Genomic DNA, 18,720 nt, shown 5'->3' on the forward strand with positions numbered 1-18,720 from the left:
TCCCATCCATCTCATCAAATCTCATATATCAGAAAAGAAGACAAACTGAGTCCAATATGAAAAAGTAGGTCAGAACTCAATAGAAGAGCCAAATGCCCATTTCTAATTAGGTTATTATAATTGTTTACGTTGGGCCAGGATGGTAGTAGTAGTAGTCTGAGAAATGTTAGGATTTTGGATATATTTGGAAAGTAGAGCAAACTATCCATGAAACTGTGCTAATTGGTCCTATTCTTTACGTTTTCTTTCTTTCTTTCTTTCTTTTTTTTTTTTAAGTTTCGCTATTCAAATTGGCTTGATAGGTTGTATATGTTGGTGGGGACAATGGCTGCCATCATCCACGGAGCTGCACTCCCCCTCATGATGCTGGTTTTTGGAGACATGACAGATAGCTTTGCCAATGCAGGAATTTCAGGAAGCACAACTTTTCCAAACACAACTAATGGAAGTAAGTATTATTTGCAGCACTGATTTTATTGGAAACTCAAAGAAAAATCTGTTACTTAGAAGCGATGTTTAACTCTTATGAAATACACTAGTGGGTTTACTTGTGTGGGAGATGGAGGGATCTCAGCTGTAGTTCATACTGGTAATGAGTTTGAGAAGATAATATTCACAAGCATTAGAATCCACTTTGGAAGTGTTGGCAGAGATATGTAGAAAAAGACAGCTCTGTTAAGTCAGAAAGATCCTAGGAAGTTTCAGAAGAGGTAAAAGAACCACCTAATCTAGACGTCAAATGATAAGTAGGAATCTTATTCTCTGACATAATGGATATGGGTGTCAGAGACAGGAGTCTAGGATGATTCTAAAATTTGTAGCCTGAGAAACAGGATAAACTGGATGTAGTTACAATCAACTGAGATAAGGAGGGTGGAGAGAGAGTAGGTTTGGGCAGTAAATACCAGAAACTTAATTTTGGGTATTGTCACAGGTTGGGCTCTTTGGAGAAATATGGTCAAGAGAAGTCGTGTGGGTGTGTGCGTATGTGCATGTGTGTGTGTGTTTTAGGATGGAAAAAATAATAGCTTGTTTGCATGCTAATCGAAATGATCCCAAAGAGAGAAGAAAATGATGCTTTGAGAGAGAGGGAAGAGATTTGTTTGCATGATGTCCTTGACAAAGGATGGAATATGATACCCAAAAGGAAATACTTGCTTTAGGTAGAAGCATGGATAACCTTATCCAGAGTAATGTGTGGAAAGAGAGAGCATGTGAGTGCCAGTGTCCAAAGCTGAGTTGATGAGGAGGTGAGAATTTGTGGAAGTTTTCTTGGGATTACTTTAATTTTCTCAGTGAAGTAGGAAGTAAGACACTTGGCTGATCAAGAAAGGAGATCTAAAAGAGTCCTCCAGGAGAGTGGGAAAGTGATTGGACTACTGAAAAGATTTGGTGTCACACACACTCTCACATTCACAGTTGATTGAGGAGGGACTGGTTGATAGCTCTGAGCTCTCATGTCACCTTTAGTCAAGCCTCGATTGATTTAAACTCAGCTTCCCAAAGACTTACAACCTGGTGGGTGCTCAAGGGGTAGAACTTTTGAAAATGCCTATTTGAGAATACACTTGAGAATACATGGATATTCACATAGCTTTTTCAACTTTTAGTCCCTGATGAATGTTATAAATCCTTTCCCCAAAAGTGTGCATATACATATTCATACCATTTTGGGGTATTTATGGATCCTAGAAACCCCTTTTTTGTAATTCTGAAGAACACGTTGTTTACCCTGAGGCAGGCTTACTTCAAATCTGTGAATGCAGGTACGAGTTGGGCCAGAATATTTTATAGTATATTTGAACTATGTAAAATCCTATGGATTTATTATGTCCCTTTATGGCATTCAGAAGAAGCTGCCAGAAGATGTACCACCTTGGAATGGCCCCTTTTTTTTATACCATTCACCCAAAGGAAGTTCTCGGTGCTCTCTAAATTTATTGGTTCCTCCGCATGCTGTATTTGGCAATATTCTTTGGAGTTAGTTCTCCTACCACATTACAGTGGAAGAATCAAATCTTAGAGCACTCTCTGGTAGGCCAGCAGACCTTATGTGTACATCTGTTCCCATTCTTTTTTGTTTAAGATTTTATTTTATTTTATTTTTTTGAGAGAGAGAGAGAGAGCACACAGGAGTGGGGCAGAGGGAGAAGCAGACTTCCGGCTGAGCAGGGAGCCTGATGTGGGGCTCAATCCCAGGACTCTGAGATCATAACCTTAGCCAAAGGCAGATGCTTAATCGACTGAGCCACCCAGGTGCACACATCTGTGCCTATTCTGATCCTTAACTACTGTAATGTCCAGCGGTCTTTTTTTTTTTAACTGCATTAACATTTTTATACACTGTATCTCCATCACCCGGATATTGTCTCTTACTTTATGAAAAAATAATTTATTTCTTTAATTGGGAGTACTAATCATTACTATGTCTACCTCCTGTAGACATGTTGAGATGGATAGTATTCAGATTCAGTTATCTAATAAGCATGTATGAGTTCCCAGGCGGTAGTCCAGCTGCAGAGACTAGCTCCCTGAGAGGCCCATGTTTCTGCCTATTGATCAGTCTCCTGGGCTGGAGAATGGCTGCACGGTCTGGTCACAGCAGGCTTCTTCATAGATGCCTGCATCACATGGTTTCCAGCTGGGGTTGTAGTTCACATTGCATTCCTTGCCCATCTTCCCATTTTTCTCACTCTTCTAATCTTGGGAAAACTTTGAAGTGTGCTTCTGTCAAGCTCTTAGGAGGTACCACATATTTAACTGTTAGGAATCAGGCCCTGGAGTTGGACTGCCTGGCTGTAAACTGCACCCCCCTTACCATCTTTTAGTTTTGAGTTTTGGGGGATTTCTTCATACTCTAATTTCCTTATCTATAAAAAAGTTGATTAGCTGTAGAACCTACTTCATGGAGTGATTGTGAAAATTAAATGGATTCGTCATTTAAGACTCATAGAACAGGGTCTAGATATTTAAAAAGCACTCAATAAATGGTCATTACAGTGGTTGTATCATCAGTAAACTCATGCTTCCATGTTCCTCACAAATGAACCTATATAACTTGCCATGATGATACTGTTCTTTATATCATTTCATCTTTATAGAACTCTGTGATACTCAATTTTTATTATTGTTTAAAGCTTGGGACATACCTAGAGTTACTCAGTTATAGATGTGGATAATTGTCCCTTTCAGCAGCATTTCCTTAGTAACTGTGGACCACTAGCCATGCCTTTCTGGGAAGGTAAGGGTTCTCAAACGATGGCCCAAGGGAGGCCAGATCTGGACTGTTGCCTCATTTTGTACTGCTTGTGAGCTAAAGGATGGTTTTCTATTCTTAAATCATTGGAAAAAATAATCATAAGAATAATATTTTGTGACATGTGATAATTACATAAAATTGAAATTGCAATATCTATAAATAAAGTTTTAATAGAATACAGCCATGTCCATTCATTTGCATATTTTCTGTGGCTGCTTTCACACCCCACTGGTAGCAGTAGAATAGTTATGACAGAGACCATATGGTCCCCAAAGCCAAAAATATTTCCTTTCTGACTCTTTTCAGTAAAAGATCACCAGTCTCTGAGGTGGCGCATTGAATAGGGGGCGGTTATTATCTTCAACCGTTATATCAGTAAATTTGTGTTAAGCTGGTCCATGTGCCAGGCACAGTACATGTCCTAAGTATTCATTCCCAACCCCCAAGAAACTTAGTAGAGTGGGAGGAATGAACACATGAACCAACAAATGTAGTCGGATATTAGTACTGTGATACAGAGATATACAAAATACCTGGGAAAGGAGAGAAAGGGCTCCATATATAGGAATCATGGGAGGCGTCCAAGAGGAGGTGATAACCAGGTCTCTCTCCTGCACAAAATAAACATGTTCTATGTAACAAGTGAAATTCTTTTAAAATAAATATTAAGTAAAAAATAAGTTAGTATCCTCCTCTCAACACCACCCCTTACTGTCACTACCCTGCTGTTTATCCTTCCATGTCTTTTCAAAAGCAGCATGTAATCTGTACTGTAATTTTTAGTCTGGAACACTCAGTTCCCTGTCACTAACCTGCTTGTCTGCAGATTCAGATTTCCAGATATCAGATCATTTGTGGGGACAGCCTCAAAGGTTTTGATGCTGGTCCTAGAGATGAGAGCAAATGAGCTCTCTGAGGTTTCTGGAGGGAGAGCCTATCTACTGGACTCCCAGGACCCCTGATGCTCTGACCTTTCTTCTTTTGCCCTCCCCCTGTGAAACCTCATTACCTCTCCATCGGGGTAGAATAAGGACTAGATCCTCCTTGTTGGACAAGAAGTATTCCTTGTGTAGAGGCTTGGATTTGCTAAGGCTCTTCAAAGCCTGAGAGTTTTACACTAAACGTTGGATTTAACTAGACAGCTCTAAAAAACTTGGAGTGAGCAGATCCTTGTCTGCTGCTACAATAAACCCCTATGAGGGGTCTTTCTTTTCTCTTGATGTCTTGTCCTGATTATCAGACACTGGCCTTTGTCCTGCTCTTTTTGTTGTGGACCTGATTTCTTGACACCCTACTCCCATCCGTCTTTATCTTGTTTTTAGAATTTGCTTTTGCCTGAAAATCTCTGATGACTTGGGCCTAGGGAACTCTCTGATCCTGCCATACAGCTGTGGTGAACAGCACTTAACCACTGCTGAATTTTTGTGGTATTCTGTGAGTTCTCATCTTCCTCAGGAGACTGACAACTCTCTGGAAATGAGCCCAGATAAAGACAATTGTGATTTTAGACATGCTCTGTTGAAGGCGACAGGTTGGGTGCAAGTGTAAATGACAGCCAGGCAGTTGAAGAAATAAGACTGAATCTTGGCCTACAGAAAAAGACTAGAGAATTGGCAATATTTTAGTGAAAGGGATCTTAAACCTCCTGGGATAGGATGTAGAGAAAAGTAGAAAGAGTGGGAGCCTTAAGCCTTGAGAAAAGACTCAGTCGTTTGCAATAACTAAAGCTAACGTTTATTGAGCATTTAAGATGTGCTGTTCTTAGTACATTACATGTATTGACTCCTTTATTCTTGACAGATTAGGACAGGGGTCCAGAGGGTTGAGGAAATTTAAATTGCCTCTGGTCATAGAGTTGGTAATGAGGATTCGAGCCCAGGTAGACTGGTCCCAAGCCCAGGCACTGAAGGAAACGGAGGGACACCCAGAAAGGAAGACACTGATGACATGCTGATCCAGAAATTAAGGGACATGGAGGATATTTTCCATGTCCTGTGGTAGTTATCAGCCCGAGATACTCTTTCAATAAACACTTGGTTATTTATTGTCTCTAATGCTTCCATTTATAGTACATCCACACTGATGTTTTTTTTTCTTTCTCTATAACTATATTATGGTTGGCTCTGTTTAGTCTCCTACCACATGGTGGGCTGAGGAATAGAGAAAACGTGAGTCACTCAACATCTAGTACAATTTCATAATTCAGACAAAAAGCAGAAAGTGGAAAGAGCTTATTTTCATATATATCATTATAGTTATCATTTCCATTTCCCAGCTCTAAAACTCATGAGGAACATAAAACTATCTGTAAAATTATCCTCAAAATAATACCTGTATTTTGCTGCTTACACTATGAGTGCATAAATCATGTACAGATATTGAGTGTGTGTTTCGAGACTTTGGTGTACACAAAGAAAACATTGCCTTGTATGTCCTCAAGGCCACATTGTGTATGCTCCAAAATAGAATGATAGGTAATACTTGAATTCTAAGTATTTCATAAAAATTTCCATAATGGAACTGTTGTCTTGCATTTGCTCACGGCTTTCCTCTGCCCCTAACCATTTCACTGGAAAAATTCTTAGACGTAAATTTCTGGAAAATTGATTACCCAATATTGACAACACATTTGGAAGTATACTGTTCAGTGTGGCAGTCTTTGAAGTTTGTATTAACACTAAAGATATGGCTAGTTTTTCTAGAATAGTAGTACAATGTAGCCAGATTTTTTTTTTTTTTTTTTTTGGTTATTATTAGGAGAATGCTTTTTCGGGTGCCTGGGTGGCTCAGTTGGTTAAGCGACTGCCTTCGGCTTAGGTCATGATCTCAGGGTCCTGGGATCGAGCCCCACATCGGGCTCCCTGCTCGGCGGGGAGTCTGCTTCTCCCTCTGACCCTCCTCCCTCTCATGCTCTCTGTCTCTCATTCTCTCTGTCTCAAATAAATAAATAAGATCTTTAAAAAAAAAAAAAAAAGAAGAATGCTTTTTCAAGCCAAAAAGTAGATTAGCTATGATGTCATCTCTACAATATATAATAAAGACAGCATAAAAAAAGATACACAGATAATAATTGACCTTTTTTAGATACCTAAGAAATGGGATGAACCTAATGAAAGATTGAATCGTGGGATTTTGTACGTGAAAAGAAGCCTAGAACTTGGCCCAAACCCATAATTTTATAGATGTAGAGGGCAAGGCCAAGGAAGTTGAAGCAATGTAGCCGTAATGGAATTGCTTGCCAGTTGGCAGAGCTGCCTTTTAATCTGATATTTTGTCCACTCTTCTAGTAGTGGTTTCAAACTTGGCCTAAAATTATGGCAGACAGGGGGCGCCTGGGTGGCTCAGTTGGTTAAGCGACTGCCTTTGGCTCAGGTCATGATCCTGGAGTCCCAGGATCGAGTCCCGCATCGGGCTCCCTGCTCGGCAGGGAGTCTGCTTCTCCCTCTGACCCTCCTCCCTCTCATGCTCTCTGTCTCTCATTCTCTCTCTGTCAAATAATAAATGAAATTTTTATATAAAAAATAATAAATAAAGTTTCATTGGGCACCTGGGTGGCTCAGTCGGTTAAGCGACTGCCTTTGGCTCAGGTCATGATCCTGGAGTCCCGGGATCGAGTCCCGCATCCGGCTCCCTGCTCAGCGGGGAGTCTGCTTCTCTCTCTGACCCTCCTCCCTCTCATGCTCTCTGTCTCTCATTCTCTCTCTCTCAAATAAATAAATAAAATCTTTAAAAAAAAAATTATGGCAGACAATCTTTCTCTTGGTCTTTTCTCCGCTTAAGATGCCATCCTGTAGATTTGCTTATAGGTACGTCAAGCAGGGCGGCCATGCGGTATAGCTCTTCGGGCCAGGGGTGTGAAAACAGCACACCTGAGGAAAATGTCGCTCCTGGAGTCACCTGTCACCTGCAGTAAGCCCAACCTCACTGCGTGGCAGGCTTTAGCCTGGGCCAATGCCAGAGGGATTGATTATCTAGGTAAAAGGTCCAAATTCCTCTTGCCCATGGTTGACGGAGCTTCCTGTACATGAAGACTGGAAGAATTGGACTCCTACTGTTCTTGAGCGAGGATGCACCTTGTGGATCATCTCACTCTGTAATTTACTGACTCTTCTTTCATCATACCGCGCCCCCACCGCCGCTGGGTATATAATGTCTCTCATGGAACTTCTTTTTCATGGACAGGCTTCCTTGGTTGAAAGAGGCGGAGGGAGCTCAGAGCCAGGATCTCTGCTAATTGCTCTGCTACCACCTGGCCGCAGTGCTGAGTTCACTCCATGTAGAGCCCACCGCACGTATCTCTGGCTGTAACCTGTGCACGGAGTCAGCCTCGTTGCTGCCTACACGACTTCCTAACTCCACTGTTGCCCGGCTACATCCAGTTCTCTACACACTGTCACAGTGAGCTTTTACAAACCCAAGTCAGGTCACAGCTCTCCCAGTGGTTTTCTGTTGCATGGAATAAATAGAAATTCCTTACACTGGCCAGTATGGACCACGTGACCCCGCCCCCTCCTGCCCATCAGTCTCATTGCTTATTATCTACTCAGCACAGCCCACCCGTAGCGGACTTCTCTCTGTTCTCTGAGCACTCCCGGCTCCTTCCTGGCTTGGGGTGTTGCAGAAACTGCCCATCTCTCTGTAAGGACTTCTTATCATTCACTTCTCCCTCAGAAAGAGCTTTTGTCCCCAACCCACCTGAAAGTCACTCTAGCCTTGTCGCTTGCCTCGACAAGATTTATTACTCAAAAATTATCTTGTTGATTTATTGGATTACTTGTTTATTACAGCTTGTCAAGTGGGAAGAAAGGCATAGAGAGGAAAAGAGGAAGTTCCTGGGAAGAGCTATCTTAGAAATTTCAGCAGTGGTGCCCCGTCACATGAGGTTTGGGGCTGAAAGTAAAAGCATTTCCTGCGTGCGCAGAAATCCACCAAGATTAGAACAAAATGGCTTTCTCGTGCTAGGTTGTGTCCCCAGTGTCTGAAGCAGTGCCTGATGTGAAAGCTCTGTGGGAGATGGTCTGACAATCACCCTTAAAACACAATCTCCTTTTACCACTTAGGAAATCGCAAGTGTATTTATGTCTCATACTTTTTATTCATACTGTTCTTAAGTGTTCGGTAGGTAAAATTATTAAACATATTGAGATATTTGGGTCAGATAAAAATGCAATGTAATGTGATCCCTAAATGGTATGGAGTCTTTAATCATGGTGGTGGGCACTGTTCAGTTACAGTTTCTTTGAAGTCTTGCTTGCGTAGTAAGGTACTGGTTTAGTGCATCTCTCTCTCTTTTTTTTTTTAAATTTTTTAAAAAGATTTTATTTATTTATTTATTTGACAGGGAGAGACACAGCGAGAGAGGGAACACAAGCAGGGAGAGAGGGAGAGGGAGGAGCAGGCTTCCCGCTGAGCAGGGACCCCAATGCGGGGCTCGATCCCAGGACCCTGGGATCATGACCCGAGCCAAAGGCAGACATTTAATGACTGAACCACACAGGCGCCCCTAGTATATCTCTTTTTAATCTTATATGAGATACTTAAATACAAAACAGAATGATTGGATGGAATATTTTGGGCAATGGTCTACATGTGTGGTGGGTCTGTGAAACCACTTGTAAACCTTTGGGACAGGCTAGGTTACAGCAGTTAGAGCAGAGGCTGTGTACTGGGAAGACAAAGATGACCAAGACAGTCCAGTTCTGCAGGGGCTCACGCCAATGGGAGTGGGAGGAGGAGACAGATATCGACCCCCATACTTCTAGCATTGACTTAGTAAATTGAATCATGTGTCAGTTACTCTGGAGTTCCGTGACAAGATGAATCACTCTACTAAGGGTAAGCCATTTGAGAGGAGGTCATATTTGAGCTTATTCATGGAGGAGGAATCATTATCAGAAGAAAAAAATGTGGTAAAAGGCATTCCAGGTAGAGAGAGGAGAATGAATAAAAGCTTGGAGGAAGAAAGCTGTCATCACTTCTCTCCTGAATCTCTTCTCAATATGTGGAAAATATTCTTTAGTCTAAAAGGGTGGAGCTCAGCCTCATGACATTTAATCAAAATACTTTGTCATGCTCTGTGTATTTTCTAGTCCCAAGGGTAAAGGTTTCAGGAGCACAGAAACCAAGAAAACACTTAGGCACTATTTTTTTTTTTTTTTTTTTTTTTTGCTGCGGCAGACCTCCCTCCAGACAGTGACTGCACAACGCCCTAGTACTGAAATGAGAAAGGTGTGGGGGTAAAGACAATGTTTGGAAAATCATTTGTTGACCTTTTTTTTTTTTTTAAAGATTTTATTTATTTATTTGACAGAGAGAGACACAGCAAGAGCAGGAACACAAGCAGGGGGAGCGGGAGAGGGAGAAGCAGGCTTCCTGCCGAGCAGGGAGCCCGATGCGGGGCTCGATCCCAGGACCCCCGGATCATGACCTGAGCGGAAGGCAGACGCTTAATGACTGAGCCACCCAGGTGCCCCATTCATTGACCTTTCAGAAATGTTATCCTGCCAGGGATATATTGTGGCAAGACTGAAAAGGTGCTAATATGACATGTTATGGATTTTGGACTTTATCCTTGATGCAGCGACTGTCACTGAAGGCTATATATATATATTATATATATATTTGAGAGAGAGCATGAGGGGGTAGGGGCAGAGGGAGAAGGAGGAAGAGCATTTTAAGCAGACTGCATGCCCATTGTGGAGCCTAATGCGGGGCTCGATCCCACAACCCTGAGATCATAACCTGAGCCCAAATCAAGAGTCAGACACTTAACTGACTGAGCCACCCAGGTGCCCCAATATGATTATATTTTTGTTTGCAAAAATAAAATCTGATGACAATGACCTGATTGGGTAGAAAAACCAGTTAGGAGCTCTTATTAGAGTAGAGGTAAGGGATGATGTGGCCCAGAACCAGAGCAGTGACCCTGAGGAAGGAGAGGATTTGAATAGCTCCAGTCCAGATATGGGAATCCCTAAAGCTGTGGAAGTGGCTGAGGAGTGCGCATGGAGTTCTGGGAAACACCAGCTTGTAGGGAGAGGGAGAACACGAGGAACCAGTGAATGACACTAAAAAGGATCACAGTCATGGAGGAACCAGGAGAAGGAGGTTCTGGAAGCCAGAGAAGGAGAAGCAAGAGTCTAAGCAAGTATTTTATTAAAACAAAAGGCGCACTTAAATATTTGGCTTTCCTGTACTCATTATTTGGTTGATATTGTTAGGTTTACACACACACACACACACACACACACGTTATATAGAGAGTTTCTGGCTTTTCCCACTGAAAAACAGTATTAATATTTGGATACTATTTAAACATTCTTCTTTATAACTAATGGTTTGGGCAGTAACCCTTGAGATCCATACAAGTAAAAAGTCACTGGACTATAGGATCTCTCCTGTTAATTTCAGCTTTAAAGTTTTGATTTTGTGGGGCACCTACGTGGCTCAGTCAGTTGAGCGTCCAACTCTTGGTTTCGGCTTGGGTCATGATCTCAGGGTCATGTGATCTAGCCCCGTGTCAGGCTCTGTGCTCAGTGGGGAATCCGCTTGAAGATTCTCTCCCTCTGTCCGTCCCTCCACTCATGCACATGCTCGCTCGTTCTCTCCAAAATAAACCTTTTTAAAAAAAGTTTTGATTTTGTGAAGGCATGCCTAAGGATGAGCCTTTTGTGAGAAGCTCATTGAGGCAGGAAAAGTCTCTGGGGCCAGAGAGCTTTTAATTAACAAGATTTGATCGGAGGAAAAGAAAAGTTGGTTGGAGGGAGTCCAATGTATGTAGCATTTTTATTTCATTGGTCAGTAGAGATTATCTCCGTCAGATGATCTGAATGCTCCGTTGTTACCCTGACTGGTACAGTGTGACCCTACTGAAGCACAAGTAAAAGGCACTTGGTGCTGAAGTTTGAGTCTGACGACTGAATCTATGCATGCGTATGCATATACATGTAGAGATACATATATACACACATATATTTTACGGTATTGTACATACAATGTACACTGATTCCTTTATGTTTTTGTACGATACATGTGTATGTATTGACTCCTTTATGTTTTTGTACGATACATACATGTATCGTACAAAAACTTTTAAAGGAGTCAATTTTGACCTTTAACATAGTTTCTTACTTTTCAAACAGTCTAAAGTGACCATGGACCTAGAAGCCATCATTACCAAAGAACATTTGTTTAAATTCTCTTGGTTCCTTACCTCTAGAATTGAGAAAACTGGTAGTAGCAATGATTAGAAAACAGACTTCGAGTTAGATTTGGAAATTTGTCTTGCTTTGGGAGTAATACACGCTAGCAACAATTAATACCAGTTAGAAACATTTCCTGGCTAGATAGATAAAATTGAAAACCCTTAATGAGGGATCTTCTAAGACTCATGCGGAGAAAAACCCTCACTCAGCTAGCTATTTAATATTTTATCCTTGAAAATACAGAGCAAAAGTAATCTCATAACTCATTTAAAAAATCAATCTGGACACATGTTGTTATTGCCTTGCCAAAGGCAATATGGAGCAATCCAGGTTCTCTGCTATGTGCTTAGCGGGGTTGCCTCTGCATCTTTTTATTACTTCCTTACTTTCTGTATTACCCCTAAATGTAAATTCCCCAGGGTTCTGTGCTTGGTCACCCTCTTCTCCTTAGCCCCTACCCTGTCCTCACATGTAAGGAGAGATGGCTTTTTTTCTTTCCTGAATTTAGCTCTGGCCTCCAGCACATGACTCCTAAATCATTCAGATCAGAACTCTCTCCAGAACGGGAGCACTATAGTCTAAGTAGTTACTGGACATCTTCAGTTGAATGTTCCGGATACCACAGAATAAAAATCTTCAAAACTGAACCAATAATATTCTCACATCTGACCAGACCTGCTTTTATTTATTTATTTACTTTTTGCTGACTTATTTCCCACCATGATACCACCACGCTCCAGATGCTTAGATCCTGATTGTTTCAGCAGTTCCTAGAACCTGTAACTTCTTCTCTGAATCTTATGGGTACTTTCCCTCTTTTCTGTTCTCATTTAAATGATTTTTTTTTATTTTTAAAGATTTTATTTATTTATTTGAGAGAGAGAGAATGAGAAAGAGCACATGAGAGTGGGGAGGGTCAGAGGGAGAAGCAGACTCCCCGCCGAGCAGGGAGCCCGATGCGGGACTCGATCCCAGGACTCCAGGATCATGACCTGAGCCGAAGGCAGTCGCTTAACCAACTGAGCCACCCAGGTGCCCCTTTTCTGTTCTCATTTAGACCCTCTGTGCTTATGTGATTGCAGTAGCTCACATTGCTCAGTCTCTCTCTAGTCCAGTTACTCTTATACGTTGCTACCAGGTGCATTGCGTCATCCTTGACCCCGCCTCTAATCACGTCCTCTTCTGCTCAAACTGTTGAGTGAATACGAGTTTTATATGCTTTACCTGTGGGGCCCAGATGATCCTTCTAGCCCCATACCCACCTTCTCCCATCCATACAACACACCCACACCCCAGCCAAACTGGCTTACTCCCTTTTCAAACATGCGGTGGACTTTTGTCCACATTGCTCCCTTTGCTAGAAAAACTTTTCCTCCCCTTTCCCATGCCTGTCAAAATCAGACTCATCCGAACGAGGCCCTTTATATTATGACCTAACTTTTGAAATGACTATGAGATTTAAAGTGTGCTTCCCCATTGGTCCAGCAACCTTGATTATGATAATTTATCCTATAAAAATATATACTATACATTCCTATGTAATATACCTGTGTGGGGATGTTTAATGCCCCATTGCCTGTAACAGTAGAACACTGGAAACAACTGAAATAGATCCAACTTTGAAAAAATGGAGATACACGTTTATACACACAAATTGACAGAAAATTGGCCAATGGTTGTGGGCCGTGATTTTTTTCAAAACAAGCATGTATGTGCATTTATGTGTGAGTAGACATGCATACAGTTAAAGAAATTGAAAAAATACACACCAAAATATTGAACAGTAGAGTGTGTGTGTGTGTGTGTTGGATGGGTGGTGTTGAAGTTTTAATGTACCTTGTCTAAAAATGTCGACATTTGCTAATCTTGCATGATGAGCTTGGTGGTGCTTATTATATAAACTTTTGTGTTTTATATTTTTTAAGTAAAAATAAAAGCTGGGAAAATGCAGTGTTAGATTTTAAATGCTAAGTGCTTTAGTGTCAAGTATGCAGATATTTAATTATCAGGATAGAGGCCCTAGGGAAGAGTTTTCTCTGTGTCATATTAGAGTGGTATTTCATAAAATATTTTAATTCATGGACACCAGTATTCTGGCTGACACAGTGCTTCTTAATAAATGTGGATTTCTTCTTGCAAAGAAGCTTCACTGAATTAAGTGTGTGTGTGGTTGCACGTGACCAACAGTGAAGCATTTGACTGGATGCCATAATGTTTTCACATAGTTAAAACATCAGTTTGACCTATTTTTGTGTAAATTATTAAGTGACACAAGTTTGATTCATTTTTATATGCTTATTTTTGATGGAGAACAAAGAGACATAATGGTATATGTTTGTTTTGTGGTGATATAGGTATTATGAACGATGCACCTTTCATCCACCTTCTGGAGGAGGCAATGACCACGTAATTAGACATTTTCCTTACTATTGTTAAGCTTTTCTGTATCCAGTTGTAGCATTGTATTTTTGTAGCATAAAATTTTGCATTTTTATAATAAAGAATCAGACTTTTAAGAATAATACCACTGTTGGGCGCCTGGGTGGCTCAGTTGGTTAAGCAACTGCCTTCGGCTCAGGTCATGATCCTGGAGTCCCGGGATCGAGTCCCGCATCGGGCTCCCTGCTCAGCAGGGAGTCTGCTTCTCCCTCTGACCCTCCCCCCTCTCATGCTCTCTCTCTCTCTCATTCTCTCTCTCAAATAAAAAAAAAAATCTTAAAAAAAAAAGAAAAGAATAATACCACTGTTAGTTTTCTAGGAGGATACAATATAAAATTTTTTATTTTTTTAAGAAAAGAATTTGCTGCATGAGTTGTTCTCAAGTTAAGGTTAAGCCTAGATTAGATTTATAGATTTATATATGCATTGTAAATATAGAATATCATAACAGGGAGATTAGAGGAGTTCAAAGTGGCTTTTAAAAATGTAGTTAAATTAAGAATCACATATTGGCTTTGTAATTATTAACTTGCTTCTTGGACTTTTTTAGTCATGGTATGATGAGGCCAGTTAACACAGTTTTTTCTTTAACACAGCATCAAATTCTAAACAATGAAATAAAGCATTCCAGAATAAATATAGTCCCTCTGACCTTTATTCACCCTGGGAAGCTTTTGTTAATGATTTATATATCTTGAAGTTTGCTCCCCAAAACAGCTTATAGGAGATGTCCAAAGGTACGAGTTGGTTAATCAGAAGGTGATGATTCCACATTATCCTGTAAATTATCTGTTAGGTTTGAAGAAAATAGAGACTCCTGATCATATTTTGAAAGATGAGAAGTACATATTCCTATGGAGAGTCTTTTTTTTTTTATATTGAGGAAGATGAAACAGTGCCTTGTAATCATCTTACAAATGCTTAAATATAAATATATTTTGTTTGAATTAATGTGGACTGATGGTTTAGAATACATTAACTCCTCAAGCATTCTACTTGTTAAGTGGGGTTTCTTTTGAGCTATTTCTTGCTATATCATTAATGCTTGGATAATAATTACTGAATTATCTATTAGCTGAAATTTAGTATTCTCATTACATCATCCCAGATAAATACACTGTAGTCACAAGGAATAGCTTGGGGGAGATGTGTTTACCAAGATGCCTGCTGGGTTGAACACCGTCATGTGAACAGTAATATCCATGACTCTCTGGTTATTATGTAATCATTTTTATAGCTTCTGCATGGCTTGGCTCATACCAGCCTTTTTATTGGAAGGTGGCAAGTAGTGAACTTGTAAAGTTGGGAATATTGGAATCCCATATTTAATTTTAGAATGTTTGTCTTTAACCTAAAAATGAATTTGCTTAGTAGGGTGCAAGACTTGTTTGCTTTTTGTAAATATAAAGATTCAGAGCAAAGAAACATAAATTCACTATTTCTAGATGATCAAGGGTGGTTTTAGAAGATGGTCAAGCTTTTTATTGTTCGAGTTTAAACTTAAAGGTGTGCTATTTGATTCATTAAGCATTTTAGGGTAACTCAAGAAGGCTAGTTGGGCAGATGATGTAAAAATACTTTTTATTTGGCTTCTGTGTTCTTCCAGAAGGCCAAGGGACCATTTCCATCTCTTGGTTCCACTTTCTTTCTTTTTTTTTAAAGATTTTATTTATTTATTTGACAGAGAGACACAGCGAGAGAGGGAACACAAGCAGGGGGAGTGGGAGAGGGAGAAGCAGGCTTCCCGCCGAGCAGGAAGCCAGACGTGGGGCTCGATCCCAGGACCCTGGGATCATGACCTGAGCCGAAGGCAGACATTCAATGAATGAGCCACCCAGGTGCCCCTTGGTTCCACTTTCTGACAAGTTCTGTCGCTTCTTTCTATTCTCCAACGTGCAGTACCCACCTCAAAGTGCTCATCAACTGATCCCAAGGCAATATAAGTAGACAGGAATACAGCGGTTGGTCCTACTTGATGCTGTGATGCTTGAAGGCACAAACAAGTCTTTCACAGTAACTGGCATATCCTCTGAAGCTTACTAGATGCCGGGCACTGGCCTAAGCTCATGTCACGCACTGCTGCCTTACTACTCTTATCCGCCTTTCACTGCAGATAAGAAGTTAGAAGACTGAGCTTTAGAAAGGTGAAGCAGCTTGCCTGGGATGATACAGCAGTTAAGTGAAGAGCTGGGATTTGAGCCAAAGCCAAAGCCACACTGCTAACCATCCCACTCTATTGGTGTAGACGTAGTTGGATGCCAACCACCAATTCTGCCTATCACCACTCCTTCTAATTTAAGGATGGCAAGGTAGCCAGGTGACTGAGAACATAAGTATGAGTAGTCTGTGGGGGAAAGCTGCAGTGATCGGAAAACTGCGTCTGTGGAGTGTTCTTGTTGCTTTGCAGGTATGCCTATTATTATAGTGGGATCGGGGCTGGAGTGCTGGTTGCTGCTTACATCCAGGTCTCTTTCTGGTGCCTGGCCGCTGGAAGACAGATACTCACAATTAGGAAACAGTTTTTTCACGCCATCATGCGACAGGAGATTGGCTGGTTTGACGTGCATGATGTGGGGGAGCTTAACAACCGGCTCACGGAGTAAGTACCTCGTTTTATGTTTAACTCAGACACGGTTCTTATTCTTACTTAAAAGAGATGTTATCAGATCTGTTCAGAGATATTAATGCATAACTCAGGAGTTATTATGAGACTGAATTCCTTCTGAGCAGCAACTATGTCTTACACATCCTTTGGTTCCCACTACCCTGGCAGGGCCTGAGGGGACTTGCATGATTAGCAATGAATGAGGGAGAACTGCCCAACTCAAAAAAGTCATCTGAGAGTGGTGTGGGAGAGCAACAATGTGATATTTTCTGAGGCAGTTTCTGAGCAAAATCCTGGATATAAACTAATTGTCCCACACTCAGAACACAACAGCTGAATGGATTCAGTTCTCTGTTTACAATTCTCATGTTTATTTCTAACACTGCTGTTCTTTTAGTGATGTCTCCAAAATCAATGAAGGAATTGGTGACAAAATTGGAATGTTCTTTCAGTCAATAGCAACGTTTTTCATCGGTTTTATAGTGGGATTTATACGTGGTTGGAAGCTAACCCTTGTGATTTTGGCCATCAGTCCTGTTCTTGGACTGTCAGCTGCTATCTGGGCAAAGGTGGGTAAGGCATGTAAATCCAGACTTTATACTGTCCCCACTTCACCCCCCCCCCCATGGTGGAAGGCTGTTTTTATATCACATGATGACCTAGACTCTATACTTGATACTTGGTTTTATTTTATTTTATTATTTATTTTTTTATTTAAATTCAAGTTAGTTAACATATAGTGTAGTATTGGTTACAGGAGTAGAATTTAGTGATTCATCACTTACATATAACATCCAATGCTCATCACAAGTGTCCTCCTTAATACCCATCACTCATTTAGCCCATCCCCCTCCTACCTCCCCTCCAGCAACCGTCAGTTTGTTCTCTATAGTTAAGTCTCTTATGATTTGTCTCCCTCTCTCTCTTTATTTTATTCTTCCTTCCCTTCCCCTATATTCATTTATTTTGTTTTTAAAATTCCATATATGAGTGAAATCATATGACATTTGTCTTTCTCTGACTGACTTATTTTGCTTAGCATAATACACTCTAGCTCTATCCATGTCATTGCAAATGGCAAGATTTCATTCTTTTTGGCAGTCGAGTAATATTCATATATATATATATACATATATACACACACGTACACACACACACATACACAAACACACCAATTCTTCTTTATCCATTCATCAGTAGATGGGCATTTGGGCTCTTTATAATTTGGCTATTGTTGATAGTGCTCTATAAACACTGGGGTGCATATGCCCCTTCGAATCTGTATTTTGTACCCTTTGGGTACACACCTAGTAGTGTAATTCTGAGTTGTAGGGTAGTTCTATTTTTAACTCCTCCATACTATTTTCCAGAGTGGCTGCACCAGCTTGCATTCCCACCAACAGTGTAAGAGGGTTCCCCTTTCTCTGCATCCTCACCAATGTCTATTGTTTCTTGAGTTGTTAATTTTAGCCCTTCTGACTGGTAGTATCTCATTATGGCTTTGATTTGTATTTCCCTGATGATGAGTGATGCTGAGTATTTTTTCATGTGTCTTTTGGCCATTTGTATGTCTTCTTTGGAGAAATGTCTGTTCGTGTCTTTTACCCATTTCTTAACTGGATTATTTATTTTTTGGGTGTTGATTTTCATGAGTTCTTTATTGATTCTGGATACTAGCCTTTTATCTGATATGTCATTTGTAAATGTCTTCTCCCATTCTGTTGGTTGCCTTTTAGTTTTGTTGATTGTTTCCTTCACTTTGCAGAAGATTTTTATCTTGATGAAGTCCCAGTACTTCATTTTTGCTTTTGTTTCCCTTGCCTCTGGAGACATGTCGAATACGAAGTTGCTGCAGCCGAGGTCAAACAGTTTGCTGCCTGTGTTCTCCTCAAGGATTTTGATGGATTCCTGTCTCACATTTGGGTCTTTCGTCCATTTTGAGCCTATTTTTACATATGGCGTAAGAATATGGTCCAGTTTCATTCTTCTGCATGTGGCTGTCCAATTTTCCCGGCACCATTTGTTGAAGAGACTGCCTTTTTTCCATTGGATATTCTTTCCTACTTTGTTGAGGATTACTTGACCTTAGAGTTGAGGGTCCATTTCTGGGCTCTCTGTTCTGTTCCATTGATCTATGTGTCTGTTTTTGTGCCAGTACCATATGTCTTGATGATTACAGCTTTGTAATACAGCTTGAAGTCTGGGATTATAAT

At 40.7% G+C, this 18,720-nt stretch overlaps 1 protein-coding gene across 2 annotated transcripts in view; it reads left to right on the plus strand.

The window, feature by feature from the left end:
- The window catches only part of ABCB1 (ATP binding cassette subfamily B member 1), a 123,079-nt gene that overhangs the window by 23,057 nt on the left and 81,302 nt on the right, over positions 1-18,720 (plus strand). For both annotated transcript variants that reach the window (XM_064575328.1, XM_064575329.1), the window contains exons 4-7: positions 277-448; positions 13,818-13,869; positions 16,310-16,501; positions 16,905-17,076. In XM_064575328.1, the coding sequence (XP_064431398.1) occupies positions 277-448; positions 13,818-13,869; positions 16,310-16,501; positions 16,905-17,076 (588 nt within the window). The remainder of the gene's footprint in view (positions 1-276; positions 449-13,817; positions 13,870-16,309; positions 16,502-16,904; positions 17,077-18,720) is intronic.

The sequence above is a fragment of the Mirounga angustirostris genome, unplaced genomic scaffold, assembly GCF_029215605.1.
Source record: "Mirounga angustirostris isolate CCGP_5_RB_7025 unplaced genomic scaffold, mMirAng1.0.hap1 SCAF_12, whole genome shotgun sequence".
In the NCBI taxonomy this organism is placed as follows: domain Eukaryota; kingdom Metazoa; phylum Chordata; class Mammalia; order Carnivora; family Phocidae; genus Mirounga; species Mirounga angustirostris.